The following is a 16,386-nucleotide window of genomic DNA, read 5'->3' on the forward strand; positions in this document are numbered from 1 at the left end:
CGAGCGTTAACTCTACTTACCTGTCAGCCATGGTGACTGATTAATTAATAAAATTTATTTACAGTTTTCATATAATAATAATGAAAAAAAGTTTTGGATTATAAAAAAATGCAGTGGCCTTCTTAAAATTACGCAATCACATAATCGTTGTTAAGTATCGACATTCTGCCATTTTTTTCAACCGCTTGTATTCATTTTATCAGTTAACTTCATTTTAAGTAAATAATTATTTTTATAAATATATTTATAAAATACGTAAAACTCTTTTCCAGAATTTATTTAACAATTGGATTGAAAAAATAACTATCAAGTTAAATAATTACATAAAAATGATTTCATATAAGAAATAATAAATATTTACATTTTATTTATATTTTCAGTAGTTATATTTAATACATTGAATGTATATATAAATTAAATGACGGAAACCGATATTTAAAAAAAAAATGTTGAACCGATATATCCGAAGGTTAATGTAACATTGTCTTGCAATTATGAAGATAAGATATTAACCACTTTCAAACTTGAACGTCTTTCGAAAAAATAATAATCCTTACTAACGAAACAACAGCTAACGAAAGGACAACTTTAAGCTTGCAACTAGTGGTTAGAAAAAAAACACCGATTAACAAAAATGATTTTTATATTCAATATCATTTTAGTTTCATTACGTATGTTAGTAATATCAGCTGGTAAGTGATTAAAATCTTTTAATATTTATTTTGAAATTATAAGTAAGATCTGGGCCAGAAGTACCTCAAAATTTCGGTAAAAAATATTTTTTTTGTATTTTATCATATTTTTTGTTGAAAATCATATTTTTCACTTGAATTCAAACTTTAATTCATCACGCTTGTTGAGTTCCGTAAACAACAATAAGAAAAGTATTTTGTTTATTGATTTTTTTTTTTTAAATGCACTTTATCATTAGACCTAATGTCTTCATTTTTTCTGGCTCTTTCTTATATCTGTCAAATGATTTTGATAAGTATTTCAATCAATCGTACATGTTTCTTACATATGTTATTGATTTCGAATTTCAAATAATGACATATTTTTATACAGAATACAGCTACAAAAATCCTGATACATGGGAGGAACAATATCCAAAATGTGGTGGCTTCCATCAATCACCCCTTGATTTAGGAGCATATAATGTGATCGATGATTTTTGGCTCCCTGCTCAGAAAATAAATGTTGAAGACTATAAAACCGTACCTGCGAAAATGACTATGAAAAATAACGGTCACACATGTAAAATTTATTATAAATTTCTTCTATTCTAATTATATTTCTAGAACTCATAAAAGTACATTATTATAACTATATATTCTTAATCATTATTTCAAGTAAAAATAATGCTTCAATGGGGTAGGAATGAAAATAAGATACCTACCATATTCGGGGGCCCTCTTGAATCTGAACATACTTTACATTCACTAGAATTTCATTGGGGTCCCGATATTAATTCAGGAAGTGAGCATACATTTAGGAGCAAGAGGTAATACTGTCTAAAAAATAATTGAACCAATTATCGCTGTTACTAGTATTATGATAATTGTTAATGTTATTAATATTATTACCTTTCACTGTTTATAGTTATCCAATTGAGTTACAACTAATTCACTACGACTCTGAATTTGATAGTCTTGAGGAGGCTCAAGTCTACGAAAAAGGAATATTGATCTATTCTACGTTTTTCGTAATTTATTATTTAAACTGCTCATTATTCTATTAAATCATTGAAATTGTATCCATCGAATTTAATTATTACCATAACGTTTCATTTATAGGAAATAAAATCTGAAGAATCGGAATTCCTAACAAAAATAATTGAAAAAATTCCGGATGTTATCGAGCCAGGTACAGAAACAGAAATTGAACCATTTGCAATCGATGATCTTTTTGAGGAAATGAATGCTAATAGTTTTAATATATATTATGGATCTTTGACGTCACCGCCGTGCTCAGAGTCAGTTAATTGGTTGATATCTGATCAAATTTTTGAGGCTACAAAAGAACAAGTCAGTTAAATTAACTGTATTTATGAAATAAGTATTTAGAACATATTGCACACTGTAGAAAATTTCAAGCCCACGGTGTAAAAGAAAACTCTCATACCGTAATAAAAGTACACCGCTTGATATTTCACATTGTCAATTCACACTGAACACGCCGTGTAAAGTCTTCGGGGACCATTTTCACACCAAACATTTTTTACAGTACGTAGGTATACATTTATATATTTTTTTCTAGATCGAAGTATTTCAGACAATTCATCTACTTAATGGCGACGATCATAATAATCGACCCACGCAACCAGCAAATAATCGCGTACCTAAATTATATGTGAAGAAAGGAGTCCTGGACTAAAACTATGAAGTAAATCTTAATACATGGATATTCTATAAATAAGTGTACAAACGTTAAATGTTTAAAAAATAATGTCAATTATAAAAGATTTTCTTGTTACATTTACTTACGTCAGTGAATTTCGCTTTATTTTAATTATCATTTTTCAAAATATGTAACACAATTTGTTATCCATTGTATTAGTTAAAATTCTGTAGTCGATGATTATAGTTCAGAATAAACAAATTCGAATTCACAATAAGGAAATTCGAATTTCATTAAAATGTTGGTACAGTAGTTAAGCATTTTTTTAATAATATCCTAAGTAATATTTTCCGTAAAAAAAAAGTCAAAGTACTGAATTTTCGAAGTGCTTCTAGGTTGCTCAACTATGTATAGTGTTAAACTTAGCTATTTTTGTGGATGTAGTAAATATAAACAACTTATCTATAGCTAATGACACTCGATAAGTGCTATAAGTACTTTAACTTATAATTTGGACCCAAGTGTTCTGTGTATATTATAAGAAATCTTCAACTCCTAACTTGTTGTTTCAGATATTCATGCAATTTATTCTCAAAATTGAAGATCCATAAATGAACTTATTAATTACTTATTGTCCTGTACAAACTTATTAAGCGTTTTTTTTCTATTCGGTTTATAAAAAAAAAAAAAAAGCAATGGCCTTCTTAAAATTACGCAATCACATAATCGTTGCTAAGTATCGATGTTCTGCTGGTTTTTTCTATTGTATTCATTTCATCAGTTAACTTCATTTTATGTAAATAATTATTTCTATAAATGTATTTATAAAATACGTAAAACTCTTTTCCAGAATTTATTTAACAATTGGATTGAAGAATAACTATCAAGTTAAATAATTACATAAAAATGATTTCATATAAGAAATAATAAATATTTACAATTTTTTTATATTTTCAGTAATTATATTTAAAACATTGAATGTATAAAAATTAAATAACGGAAATCGATATTTAAAAAAAGTTGAACCGATATATCAGAAGGTTATTGTAAAATTGTCTTGCAATTATGAAGATAAGATATTAACCACTTTCAAACTTGAATGTTTTGCGGAAAAATAATAATTCTTATTAACAAAACAACAGCTAACGAAAGGACAACTTTAAACTTGCAGCTAGTAGTTAAAAAAAAATGACCGATTAACAAAAATGATTTTCATGTTTAATATCATTTTAGTTTCATTACGTATGTTAGTAATATCAGCTGGTAAGTGATTAAAATATTTTAATATTTATTTTGAAATTATAAGTAAGATCTGGGCCAAAAGTACCTCAAAATTTAGGTAAAAATAATTTTTTTGTATTCCATCATATTTTGTGTCGAAAATCATATTTCTCACTTGAATTTAAACGTTAATTCATCACGCTTAGTGAGTTGCGTAAAAAACAATAAGAAAAATATTTTTTTTTTTTTACAAAAATGCACTTGATTATTAAACCTAAGCGTCCTCATTTTTTCTGGCTCTTTCTTATATTTGTGTTTATCACCAAATTTATTTTAATTCACACACGCAATAAAGCATAAATTAAGAAAAATGTTGTCACTAAACTCGTTCAATTGATCTCTGAATTTATGTCTTTTTTCATATAAAAAACACGATCGTTTCAAATCTTTGTAGTGTATATAACTTACACACTACAATGATAACACACTTAAATTATAAATAACAACACCACAATTAACAGCAGTAACAGAAAGCAAGAGCAATATATATAGTTTATTGAATACAGATATGTGCTGTTTAGTTATCAATATAAGACTGACTGACTCTAGTCGCGCATCTAAAAACAAGAGAAGAAAGCATTTGTTTTCTAGCTATTCAAATATTTTAAAAGATCAGTTTCACATGGTGTGACGCGTTTTGGTCCCAAAACATTTCATCCCCGACAAATTATCCGCGGAATTAATCATCCTCGGACAATTAATCCTCGACAATATATCTGTGAGATAATTCATCCCTACGACTGTTCACCGTATGACATCTTCCACGACAATCTACCTTATATTGATAATTATTTCTAATCAATTTTTATTTTAATCAATATTTGTACTATTACATGGTGGCCACGAAATTTGAGATTGAAATTCCCTGACTTTTCCAGGTATTACAGTCAAACAATTCAAAAATTCCCTGACTACTATGTGTAGTAATATTAAATCATTGGAAATATTTATTTAATTTAAAATAAAATGGTATAAATCAGTTTAATCATTAATTAATCATTGTCGTTAAATGAAGCTTTTTATTATTATTAGTGAAGGTTCATTGTTTTTTTTTTATTTATTAAATGAATAATTTTTTATTTTTGATTTGAAATCCATGATTTTATATAACTTACTCTATAATAAAATATAAATAAATTTTTCATTTTCACTAGAATAAATTTTATAAATAAGAATATTTCATAGAATATTAATAAAGTATTAATCAAGTACGCGAATAATAAATATAGTGAAACTTATTAGTTCATTACTTATGTATGCATTTAATGTTTTTAGTTATTTAACTTGTCAATATGGATGTTAATAGCTTGAAGATCCTGGCGGTTGGTTTCTACTAAAACTTTTTTTTTCTAACAGCCTTTTTAATTCTAGCTGCTTGATTTTTTCGCTATTGGAATCAATTTCTACTTATTTTTTTTCAAGATGGTTTTACAAGCACATTCGCGCCGCGTTACTTTTTGAATAGTTTTGACAGAAAACTAAATTTGTCGGATTTTTTCAGTCAAAAAAAAGAAAGTGAAAATTTTTCCAGCTTTGTGACGAAATTCCCTGACATTTCCCTGACTGTTCCAGTATATTTATGATTCCCTGACATTTCCAGGCTTTCCAGAAATGTGGCCACCATGTATTATCGAGCACATCAAATCCATGAAAAAAATTATCTATACTTTTTTCCATCAACCAAATATTATGTAACTTTGAGTTTAGTAATCCGATGATTTAATTTAAACAACAACAATAATAATAATAAAAATAATAAACTGTTCATAATTGAAAATATTTATAGTTGGTTTATTGTATTTAATATTTTTATTGAAGTATCAATTGTCCAACAAATAAAATATCGGGTATTATTTGTCTAAGTGTAAGTTGTCATTGTCATGAATCGTCACGGGGATGAATTGTCGGGGATGAAATGTTTTGGGACCAAAACGCAGTGAACCGTTTCGATTTCAAAATTCGGATAATAACATATTTTTATACAGAATATAGCTACAAAGATCCTGATACATGGAAAGAACAATACCCGCAATGTGGTGGTACAGAGCAATCACCCATTGATGTTACAGATTATGATATGCGAAAAAATTTCGCGGATTCGGCTTATAGAATAAATCTAGAACATTATAAAACCGTACCTGCGAAAATGACTATGAAAAATAACGGCCACTCATGTAAAATTTATTATTAATTTATTTCCATTCTGATAACATTTATAAAACTCATATGAGTACATTATTAATACAATATATGACTAATTATTGATTCAAGTAAAAATAATGTTTGAATGGACTGAAGGTGAGACTAAGATACCTCACGTTTCCGGGGGCACTCTTGAAGCTGTCTATGATTTACATTCACTAGAATTTCATTGGGGTCCCGACAGTAATTCTGGAAGTGAGCATACACTTAGCGGCGACAGGTACTATCAATTAAAAAATAATCAAACTAATTATTATTATGATAACCATTAACGTTATCAATATTGTTACTTTTTACTGTACATAGTTTTCCAATCGAGTTACAACTAATTCACTACGACAGTGAATTTGATAGTTTTGAGGATGCTCAAGACTACGAAAGAGGATTAACAATCTATACTACATTTTTCGTAATTCATTATTTAAACTGCTCAATATTCAATAAAATCATTAAAATTGAATTCATATAACTTAGTATTATCATTATGTTTCGTTTATAGAAAGTAGACTCTGTTGAATCGGGATTCCTAACAAAAATAATTAAAAAACTTCCGGATGTTGTAGATCCAGAAACAGAAACAGAAATTGAACCATTTGCAATCGATGATCTTTTGCAGGAAGAGGATGTCTATAGCTTTATTATATATCATGGCTCTCAGACATCACCACCGTGCTTAGAGTCGGTTAATTGGTTGATAGCTGATCAAGTTTTTTCAGCTACAAAAAAACAAGTTAGTTAAATTAACTTCTTTCATGAAGTTAATAATTATAATTTATATTGCGTAGTTATACATTTATAAATTTTTTTATTTTCTTCTAGATACAAGTATTTCAGACAATTCATCTACTTGATGGCGACGATCATAATAATCGACCCTTGCAACCGTTAAATGATCGCGTACCCGTAATTTTTGCAAAGGGCGACCAGGTGACAACATTTCGCCGAAAATAGGCCGAAAAAAGGCCTTGCAAGCTTTAGAAATTACTAATGAATAAATTTTATTACATGAATATTCAATAAATATTACTAAATATGTTAAATGTCATAAAGACATAATGTCAATGACGAAAAAATTTCTCATTACATATATGTACGTCAGTGAATTTCACTTTATTTAAATTATTATTTTTAAAAATGTGTAGCACAATTTGTTTATTTATTGTTTATTGTATCAGTAAAAATCTTATCATCGATTCATGATAAACAAATTTTTACGTACAAAAGTTTTCATATTTTTGGTCCTTTCTGTAGTGACATTGCGATAATGAAAAGAAAAACTTTTATATGAAGTTAAAGAAATAGATTTTTTACTTAAAAAAAAGGTGTAATTATTGAATTTTTGAAGTGATTCTAAGTTTGCTGCACTATATAGTGTTGAACTTACCTTTTATTTATGTATATAGTAAAGGTAAACAATTTATCTATACTACACCATATAAATCTGTAGGTTCTGCTGTCTGTACATTCGATTGATTCGTGAAATTTTGTGTCAAATATCCATTTTATGATCAAATCCGTCGATGCTAACTCTACTGTTTATACAATTTTTGACTGACCGTCTGTTTGTGTATATGTTCTTTTATAACTTGAGAAAAGCTTGACCGAATTAAATGGAAATCATAGATACCAAAAGAGCATGCGATTGCCCATACAAAGTCGCCGATAATGGAAAAAATGCCGTCAGTTGACCGATTGCTGGCTGCCATTAATCAGCCGATATTCGAGCGCCATTAATGGGCCGGGGTTATCATTTGTATATTCAGCCGTTCATTGGCCATTAAAAATTGTCAATGATTGACCGTTAATTATCATATTTCGCCCGGTGACGGGCCATTCAAGGGCCGGTTTCCAAACTTTGTACGGGTTAATTGTAAGCTACGATACCGTACCTGCGAAAATGACTATAAAAATAACGGCCACTCATGTAAAATCGATTATAAATTTCTTCTATCTTAATTTTATTTCTAGAACTCATATAAGAACATTATTATGACTATATTCTTAATTATTGTTTCAAGTAAAAATAATGTACGAATGGGCTGATGGTGAGACTAAGATACCTCACTTTTTTGGAACCCTCTTGAATCTTTTTACAATTTTCATTCATTAGAATTTCATTGGAATTAATTTAGGAAGTGAGCATACATTTGGCAAAATAAGGTAATATCGATTGATAAATCTGACTATCGGTTGACCCTGCGGGCCAGCCCTAAAACTTCCCGCTGTTTTCGAGCTCAAGAACCTTGAAAACATTATGGTGAATACATTTCTCACATACTCTTCGAGCTCGAAAATACTTTTGTATGCTGTTGTTTTCGAAAAAAAACGTTTTTCACCATTTCTTTCTCCAACGATATCTCTCAAACGAATCGACCGATTGAGACGGTTAAGGTGGCAATCGGCGCGTTTTATCAGATTCTAAAGCTGATCAAATTTTGAATTCGATTTATCTAGTCGTTTTTGAGATATTTAGAAAAAAATTAAAAAAATTTTTTTTTTTAAGTCTTTCGACAATGGTTTCTCTTGAACGAATGAACTGATTTTGATGGTTGAGGTGGCAATCGACGCGGATTATAATGCTTTAGAGCCCAATCGATTTTGGAATCAATCCATCGAACACATTAAAAGTTATCCAAAAAAAACATTTTTGAAAAAATTTGATTTTTGGAATATCTCTGAACGAGCCGTACCGATCAAGCTCAATTTATCACAGCTTCAAGATATTGACAAGCCGCGTCGAACGACACCTTAAAGTTCAAAATCGGTTCATCCGTTCAAAAGATAACAGTATTTACATACGTACGTACGTACATACGTACATACATACACTCTGACATCATCTTGAAATTAGTCAGAATAGCTTCCTAGGACCTCAAAACGTCGACATCTGATGAAAATTCGATTTTCGAAAATCGGACCGAAACCAATAACTTTCCGAATTTTTGAAAATTTTCAATTTTCTTAGCGGGAAGTTAAAAATAAGTAAACCAGTAAATAATTATTTTCATAAATATATTTAGAAAATTTGGAAAACTCCCTGTGAGTATTTATTTAACAATTGTATAGGAGAATAATTATCATGTTGAATAATTACATAAAAATGATTTCAGATGAGAAATAATAAATATTTACAATTTATTTATATTTTCAGTAGTTATATTTAATACATTGAATGTATATAAATTAAATAACGGAAACCGATATTTAAAAAATGTTGAACCGATACATCCGAAGGTTATTCTAACATTGTCTTGCAATTATGAAGATAAGATATTAACCACTTTCAAACTTGAATGTCTTTCGAAAAAATAATAATCCTTACTAACGAAACACCAGGTAACGAAAGGACAACTTTAAACTTGCAGCTAGTAGTTAAAAAAACATCACCGATTAACAAAAATGATTTTTATCTTTAATATCATTTTAGTTTCATTACGTATGTTAGTAATATCAGCTGGTAAGTGATTAAAATATTTTAATATTTATTTTGAAATTATAAGTAAGATCTGGGCCAAAAGTACCTCAAAATTTAGGAAAAAATAATTATTTTGTATTTCGTCATATTTTGTGTCGAAAATCATATTTCTCACTTTAATTTAAACGTTAATTTATCACGCTTATTGAGTTGTGTAAAAAGCAATAAGAAAAATATTTTTTTTTTTTACAAAAATTCACTTGATTTAATTAAACCTAAGCGTCTTCATTTTTTCTGGCTATTTCTTATATTTATCAAATGATTGTGAATAAGTGTCTCAATCAATCGTATATGTTTTTTAAATATAGTATCGATTTAGAAATTCGAATAATGACATATTTTTATACAGACTATAACTACAAAGATCCCGATACATGGAAAGAACAATACCCACACTGTGGTGGTTCGGAGCAATCACCCATTGATGTTACAGTTTTAAATCAGATTAAGAGAAAAAATTTCGAAGATGTGTATACTAAAATATGGTTACAAAATTATAAAACCGTACCTGCGAAAATGACTATGAAAAATAACGGCCACTCATGTAAAATTTATTATTAATTTTTTCCATTCTAATTACATTTATAAAACTCACATAAGTACATTATTATTACAATATATTACTAATTATTGTTTCAAGTAAAAATAATGTTTGAATGGGCTGAAGGTGAGACTAAGATACCTACGATTTTCGGGGGCCCTCTTGAATCTGAATATATTTTTCATTCACTAGAATTTCATTGGGGTCCCGATATTAATTCAGGAAGTGAGCATACATTTATGGGCAAGAGGTAATACTGACTAAAAAGAAATTATACCAATTATCGTTATTACTAGTATTATTATAATTGTTAATGTTATTAATATTATTACCTTTCAATATTTATAGTTATCCAATTGAGTTACAACTAATTCACTACGACTTTGAATTTGATAATCTTGAGGCTGCTGAACGCTACGAGAAAGGAGTAACGATCTATTCTACATTTTTTGTAATTTCTCATTTAAACTTTTCAATAATCAATACAGTCAATAAAATTGAATTCATATAATTTTATTATTATCATTATGTTTCGTTTCTAGAAAGTAGAATCTGATGAATCGGCATTTCTAACAAAAATACTTGAAAAAATTCCGGATGTTATAGATTCAGGAACAGAAACTGAAATTGAACCATTTGCAATCGATGATCTTTTGCAGGAAAAGGATGCCAATAGCTTTATTGTATATCATGGCTCTCAGACATCACCATCTTGCTTAGAGTCAGTTAATTGGTTGATAAGTGATCAAGTTTTTTCAGCTACAAGAGAACAAGTCAGTTAAATTAACGTCTTTTATGAAGTAAATAATTACAATTTATATTGCATAGTTATACATAGATATATTTTTTTCTAGATAGAAAAATTTCAGTTCATTCATCTAATTGATGGCGATGATCACAATAATCGACCCGTGCAACCATTAAATGATCGCAAACCCAGAATTTTTGGGAAGTACAAGCCTTCGAAATAACTAATGAATAAATTTTATTATATGAATATTTAATAAATATTACTAAATGTCATAAATATTATGTCAATTATGAAAAGTTTCCTTATTACATATATTTACGTCAGTGAATGTCACTTTATTTCAACTATTATTTTTAAAAATGTGTAGCACAATTTGTTAATTTATTGTTTATTTTGTCAGTAAAAATCCTGTAATCGATTCATAATTTAATAAACAAGTTTTCGCGTACAAAAGTTTTCATATTTTTAGTCCTTTCGGTAGTGACATTGCGATAATGAAAAGGAAAACTTTTAGATGAAGTTAAAGAAATAGATTTTTTACTTAAAAAAAGGTGAAATTATTGAATTTCTATAATTTGAAAATAATCAAACCAGTAAATAATTATTTTCATAAATATATTTCGAAAATATGTTAAACTCTCTTTGAGTATTTATTTAACAATTGTATAGGAGAATAACTATCATGTTGAATAATTACAGAAAAATGACTTCATGTAAAAAATAATTAATATTTACAATTTATTTATATTTTCAGTAGTTATATTTTATACATTGAATGTATATAAATTAAATAATGGAAACCGATATTTAAAAAAAAATGTTGAACCGATATATCCGAAGGTTATTGTAAATTTGTCTTGCAATTATATAGATAAGATATTAACCATTTGCAAACTTGAATGTCTTTCCAGAGAATGATAATTCTCACTAACAACACAATAGCTAACGAAAGGAAAACTTTAAGCTTGCAGTTAGTAGTTAGAAAAAAAAAAACACCGATTAACAAAAATTATTTTTATGTTTAATATTATTTTACACGGAAAAAAATAATCGGTAGCAGCTACCGATTATTTTTCGGTAACAGCTACCGATTGGCAATCGGTACCAGCTACCGAAATAATAGGTAACAGCTACCGAAAAATAATCGGTAGCTGCTACCGATTATTTTTTTCCGTGTGGTATGTTACCGATAACTAACTTCGAGGAGGCTTGCGGGTGAATCAGAAAGGGAAATACTCCTGTTACTTAAAACTATAAGACCTCAAAAAAGGATAAAAAAAAACTATAAGACCTACAGATTTGGACTTTGATAAAACTGTTCCTTCCACTTACGAGAACTTACCATTGCTGGTATTTTTATGAAAGTCAACTCGAAGGGGGCTTTCGGTTAAATTTTCAACAACAATGAATATGACATATTCTACACAGGTAGAGTTGCGGGTGACGGCTAGTCACTAATATAATTATAAATTAGTAAGACGTAAGAAACTTGGTGTTAACTCGAAAACAACAAGTAATACGATAATTACTGAAATTAAATTACAAAACGTGAAATTATACGGAAAAATAATAAATGCATACGATTGAAAATAATTTCATAAATATAATATATTAAAAACCTTATGAAGAAAAATGGGACGAAATAAAAATACCGAGAGTAAGAAGCCACCGAACGAGTAAGACGGCATATCCAAGTCTATTCTCAGCTCTCAGTCGGGTGTATCACGTACTTTTCTTCATCGCAGATTCACCCTGCACGCACGAACCCGCTCATCTTATTCCAGCGGAGGACATCTCCGTACTCTCAACTTCCGGCGCCAGGTTTGCCCTCTACCTTCACTCTTTACCCTCTTTTTTCTTTTACTACACAAACTCGACTATACCATGGTATATACCATACCCTAGCTATACAATACTCCAACATATTTTCCCTCGTGCACCACCTATCATCCCTTCATTTCTTCCTTCCTCCAATAGTACCCACTATAAGTCGAGTCTTCGGAGCCTTCAGCCTTCACGGTCCCTGGGCGATAGATACTCGCTTCAGATAGCGACATCCATTTTTTTTCTTCTCCTAGTCATCCATACAGGCATTGTAACTATATGGGTAGTGGAATTGCTTTTTAAATAGATAGTGAGCAGTCACCCACATACACACATCACACACGGGATGAGATGAGCTGGATACATTTAATAAAATAAAATAAAATATATAAAACATTCGTCTATTGTGTATGTGTCCAAATGATTTATGCCAGATGACTTTTTAATTATTTCCGAGACTAATCGAAAAATCATTGGTGACAAATAAAGTTATCATTTCGTCAGAGTCTTGACGGAGGTTTTACTTTTTATTTTTATTTACAACCTAAAGGTTTAAATGTTTTTATTACTATTGTTATTATTTATGTATGTATGGTTAAATAATAAAGGCAAGTATGAAGATATAATACGAGTCGGTGATGGTCCGTGATGAAGATTTGTCCAAGTGTGTGTGTATGAGTGTGTGCGTGTGTATGTAGGAACGAGTGTCGGAAAGAAAAATGAAAAGAATAAGTGAGTGAATGAAAGAAAGGATTGAGTAGTCCGGAGGAGCCCTGGATGTTACTAACAACAAAGAGGGTGTCGCGGCGCAACGATGCCTCGACAATGCCACTCTGATAAACGAGGCGAGATTGTCTGTCTGTTCGTCCTGCTTGCTTGTCTCTTATTTTTTTTTATTTCTTTTACTTGTTATACTTTTTTCATTCACTCCAAACCCTTTATTTTATTTTGTCTAGAGTCTAGAGTCTAAAGTTCGTTAAATTACAATAAAAATATACAAATCAACTTGCTGTGTATTTTTACTTCAATTATTAATTTTAAAAATACTTTTGTATCACTCACAGACTGGAGGTGGTCTTATTTGGAATTTCGCTGACATTCGACTCTTTTTATTTGTCGCAATATTTTAAGCAGTTTAATATCTCGATGCAATGCATGAAAAAATCCTTAATTGGGCCAGCGGAATTTTTTTTACCTTCTGATTTCCGTTGAGTTTTTTTAAAATTTTTTTTATCGAGTCGATAAGCTGATGCGCCGCTTGCTCGATCGTTTGCTTATTCACTTCATCCAGACACTTGTAAGTAACATCTACAATCTCTCGGTCGTCGTCGACTCTAGCCACAGCTCGTGTGACTAGTTCCATCACCGAATGACGAAAAAAAGTTAAATAAAGAGAAAAAAAACGTTAAACATATCGTAGGTAGGTCTACATATTTAGTTGCGCAAGTGTGTCTTTTTAAGAATTTTTTTTATATTTTTTTATCTTTCATTTTTATATACATATGCTATTGGATATTTCTAGGAGCGTGTGAATCCATCTCTGGTTACTTGCTAGTGTATTTTAGTTTTATAAGCGTTGGTGTTTTTCAGTGCCTCACTAGGTCAGGAGAAAGGGTTTCAGTTTTGGTCCAATGTATACATCTATATGTATACATACATATATATTATATTATATATATATTTTTTTTCATTTCATTTGACAAGGGGAACTTGAAGGTCGACTGAGAAAAGGGACACGATTTCTATGGGCGTGACTGTATCAAAAGCGGTCGTTATTTGTCGTGATATATTTTTTTAATCAGAGTACTGTCCGCGATATGAGAAAACTTAAAGTTAAAAAATCTTACAACTTGATGCGGAGAGAAATTAATTGAACTGAAGCATAAAAACGACCGCGAGAGAACAGAGGGAGCTGTTAAAAAATAAGTCTCGTGGCTGGTAGTAAATACTTGCGGGGTACCGGTCGCAGAACATCGGATCGAGAGAGTTGCTATTATTTATTTCGTCTCGGGGTCAATGCATTATTCATGCGCGAATCCCTCGTCATTCATCCAAGCACGAATATGGAATTTCCTCGTAAATCCATCGTTCGTTTCGATATTGATAGCCGATGCGGAAATGTCGGTCGAACAGACAGACTAGATTCTACTGATGCTGTTCCTACTGCTTTATACTGTCTCTCTTTCACGCTTGCAGTTATATTACACATATATTAGTTTACTGTGTTCTCTACAGTAACTATGTGCTGTGGTATATTACAAAGTTGTACGGAACTAGTGTGCGTGGATTACTCAAAAGCTTCAAGATCTCTGTCTGTATGACTGCCTCCAGTAGTTCTGTCGAATCCGCCAAGAAATTATTAACTTACGTTTGTCTGGTGAAATTGTATGTCAGGTTTATTTAGCCGTCGATCTCGTGAATATTAACAAATTTTTTGCATTTAAATTTTATCTGGGCAACAATTTTGTTGAAATAAATCTTAGAATTTTTATGTTTCTATTAAACATTTAAAAAAATTGACATAATTCTAGTACTTTGATTTGAAAAAATATTTTGCCGCTCAATAATTAAATTGCACAGAGCGTAAAAATTTTTTAATCGACAATAAAAAGGAATAAAATGTTAATTATATACTAATAAAATAAAATAATCGGTTTTAATGTGTAAATAAAACAGAACCGACAAACGACAACGTGAAATCCGATGTCTTTCTTCACCTCCGATTTACTTGAGCTTAATTCCCAAGAGTGTGTTCCTACACCACCGCAGCCACCACCAATAAACTACACCCAGTGTCGTCTCATTCTCAGTTGCATCGCTGTTTCCGCTTGTTTTTGCCTCAGAGGAGCATTGCCGTCGGAATTCTCGTAAAATAATTAAGAGAAAGCACAGACCGAGCGCCGGCCGGTGATACGCCAAGACAACAGCACGCCGCTGCCGCGATTAACCGCCGGTATTTTAGAGGCTCGTAAAAGGGACATTAAAATTTCTTCGTTCTCTTCATTTCTCTCCATTATCTATCTCTATCTTTGCACAGCGAACAATAAACAATAAACTATCATCCAGCATCATCATCAGAGACTCACTGCTTAATTTTCTTTCATCAACCCCCGCTCTCAATTTAATAATACGATGTATATCCCTTTAAATAATACCATATATATCCCGAGTCGAAAAATAAATTCGAATTTAAGTCTCAAAGTTTTCCATAAGGTTTTGGAGGATCAGTTTAGAATTTAAAGATTGACAACAGTATATGAAGTTATCCTAGTTTAGTCCTCAAAGTAGCAGTTATGACCAATTTTGCCACTTTGAGGACTAAACTGGAATAACATAATCTGGGTTAGAGCCTCAAAATACTCAAAACATACAGGAATAATTTAATCCACATTTGAACCTCAAAAGTCTCTTTCGACGTATTCTCTCCCTTCCCTTTTCTATCTATAATTTTTCAAAGTCCGAAATATAACTTTTCATTCGTTGAGGATTTTGAGGTCTTAGTTATAATTCAAAATCTATAAATTATTTGCATTTAGACCTCATAGTTCTCTTGAGGATTTTGAGTACTAAAGTAGAGTTACTTTCTGGGCGGCGAATAAACATCAAATCAATTGAGACTTTTGAGACTTAAACTAGAATTTGTTTTTTGACTCGGGTAGGTACATATGAGCAAAAAATATGCACACATGCACCTATGATTCGCGATAAAGATAAAATGCCAAAATAATGCTTTCAATTATTTAACAAAATTTTGATCTGTTTCCACACATTAGTGTATTACGTGGCTGCTGGTACACTTGACCGTTGTCTTAGGTCAGAAAATGCTAATGAAAATGTTAACCCCCAGGTGTAATGAGCCCAACGTTCAAGAATCAAGACTATTAGAGCCGTATAAGCTTATATATAAATGTTCTGGGAATCAAGGAGACACTAAACTAGTATTATATCTGTATATAAGTATAAGTATAAGATATA

General features: G+C 30.3%; 3 protein-coding genes across 7 annotated transcripts; all 3 read left to right on the plus strand.

Annotated features, from left to right (window-relative positions):
- Nucleotides 1-531: 531 nt before the first annotated feature.
- Nucleotides 532-2,641, plus strand: LOC130667922 (carbonic anhydrase 6-like). Its single transcript, XM_057469853.1, has 6 exons — nucleotides 532-692; nucleotides 1,066-1,254; nucleotides 1,351-1,501; nucleotides 1,600-1,702; nucleotides 1,794-2,024; nucleotides 2,257-2,641. Exons 1-6 carry the CDS (start codon nucleotides 635-637, stop codon nucleotides 2,371-2,373), a joined length of 849 nt encoding a protein of 282 aa, XP_057325836.1. The 5' UTR covers nucleotides 532-634; the 3' UTR covers nucleotides 2,374-2,641.
- Nucleotides 2,642-3,446: 805 nt separating this feature from the next.
- On the plus strand, nucleotides 3,447-7,092 carry LOC130667797 (carbonic anhydrase 6-like). Of its 4 annotated transcripts, none has more exons than XM_057469642.1 (6): nucleotides 3,447-3,600; nucleotides 5,604-5,792; nucleotides 5,917-6,040; nucleotides 6,127-6,229; nucleotides 6,320-6,550; nucleotides 6,640-7,092. In XM_057469642.1, exons 1-6 carry the CDS (start codon nucleotides 3,543-3,545, stop codon nucleotides 6,769-6,771), a joined length of 837 nt encoding a protein of 278 aa, XP_057325625.1. In that variant the 5' UTR covers nucleotides 3,447-3,542; the 3' UTR covers nucleotides 6,772-7,092. The 4 variants fall into 4 exon arrangements, with proteins under 4 accessions (XP_057325625.1, XP_057325624.1, XP_057325626.1 ...); XM_057469641.1 differs by having other exon boundaries at nucleotides 5,890-6,040; nucleotides 6,640-7,090; XM_057469643.1 differs by lacking the exon at nucleotides 5,604-5,792 and having other exon boundaries at nucleotides 3,468-3,600; nucleotides 5,890-6,040.
- A 2,024-nt stretch (nucleotides 7,093-9,116) lies between these two features.
- On the plus strand, nucleotides 9,117-10,837 carry LOC130667925 (carbonic anhydrase 2-like). 2 transcript variants are annotated; one of them, XM_057469857.1, is made up of 6 exons: nucleotides 9,117-9,277; nucleotides 9,645-9,839; nucleotides 9,936-10,086; nucleotides 10,185-10,287; nucleotides 10,379-10,609; nucleotides 10,691-10,837. In XM_057469857.1, the coding sequence occupies exons 1-6, from the start codon at nucleotides 9,220-9,222 to the stop codon at nucleotides 10,805-10,807; spliced, it is 855 nt and encodes a 284-aa protein (XP_057325840.1). In that variant the 5' UTR covers nucleotides 9,117-9,219; the 3' UTR covers nucleotides 10,808-10,837. The 2 variants fall into 2 exon arrangements, with proteins under 2 accessions (XP_057325840.1, XP_057325841.1); XM_057469858.1 differs by having other exon boundaries at nucleotides 10,695-10,837.
- Nucleotides 10,838-16,386: the final 5,549 nt, after the last annotated feature.

The sequence above is a fragment of the Microplitis mediator genome, chromosome 5 (assembly GCF_029852145.1).
Source record: "Microplitis mediator isolate UGA2020A chromosome 5, iyMicMedi2.1, whole genome shotgun sequence".
NCBI classification, from domain to species: Eukaryota; Metazoa; Arthropoda; class Insecta; order Hymenoptera; family Braconidae; genus Microplitis; species Microplitis mediator.

What these genes read in the sequence shown, in the direction of transcription:
- LOC130667922 (XM_057469853.1), top strand. Translation starts at nt 635, where the DNA reads ATGATTTTTATATTCAATATCATTTTAGTTTCATTACGTATGTTAGTA. An exon ending in TATGTTAGTAATATCAGCTG is followed by an intron (nt 693 to 1,065) that starts GTAAGTGATTAA and finishes ATTTTTATACAG; the next exon opens with AATACAGCTACAAAAATCCT. An exon ending in TTGAGGCTACAAAAGAACAA is followed by an intron (nt 2,025 to 2,256) that starts GTCAGTTAAATT and finishes ATTTTTTTCTAG; the next exon opens with ATCGAAGTATTTCAGACAAT.
- LOC130667797 (XM_057469641.1), top strand. Translation starts at nt 3,543, where the DNA reads ATGATTTTCATGTTTAATATCATTTTAGTTTCATTACGTATGTTAGTA. An exon ending in GAAAAATAACGGCCACTCAT is followed by an intron (nt 5,793 to 5,889) that starts GTAAAATTTATT and finishes TATTGATTCAAG; the next exon opens with TAAAAATAATGTTTGAATGG. An exon ending in CATACACTTAGCGGCGACAG is followed by an intron (nt 6,041 to 6,126) that starts GTACTATCAATT and finishes TACTGTACATAG; the next exon opens with TTTTCCAATCGAGTTACAAC.
- LOC130667925 (XM_057469857.1), top strand. Translation starts at nt 9,220, where the DNA reads ATGATTTTTATCTTTAATATCATTTTAGTTTCATTACGTATGTTAGTA. An exon ending in TATGTTAGTAATATCAGCTG is followed by an intron (nt 9,278 to 9,644) that starts GTAAGTGATTAA and finishes ATTTTTATACAG; the next exon opens with ACTATAACTACAAAGATCCC. An exon ending in CGATCTATTCTACATTTTTT is followed by an intron (nt 10,288 to 10,378) that starts GTAATTTCTCAT and finishes TTTCGTTTCTAG; the next exon opens with AAAGTAGAATCTGATGAATC.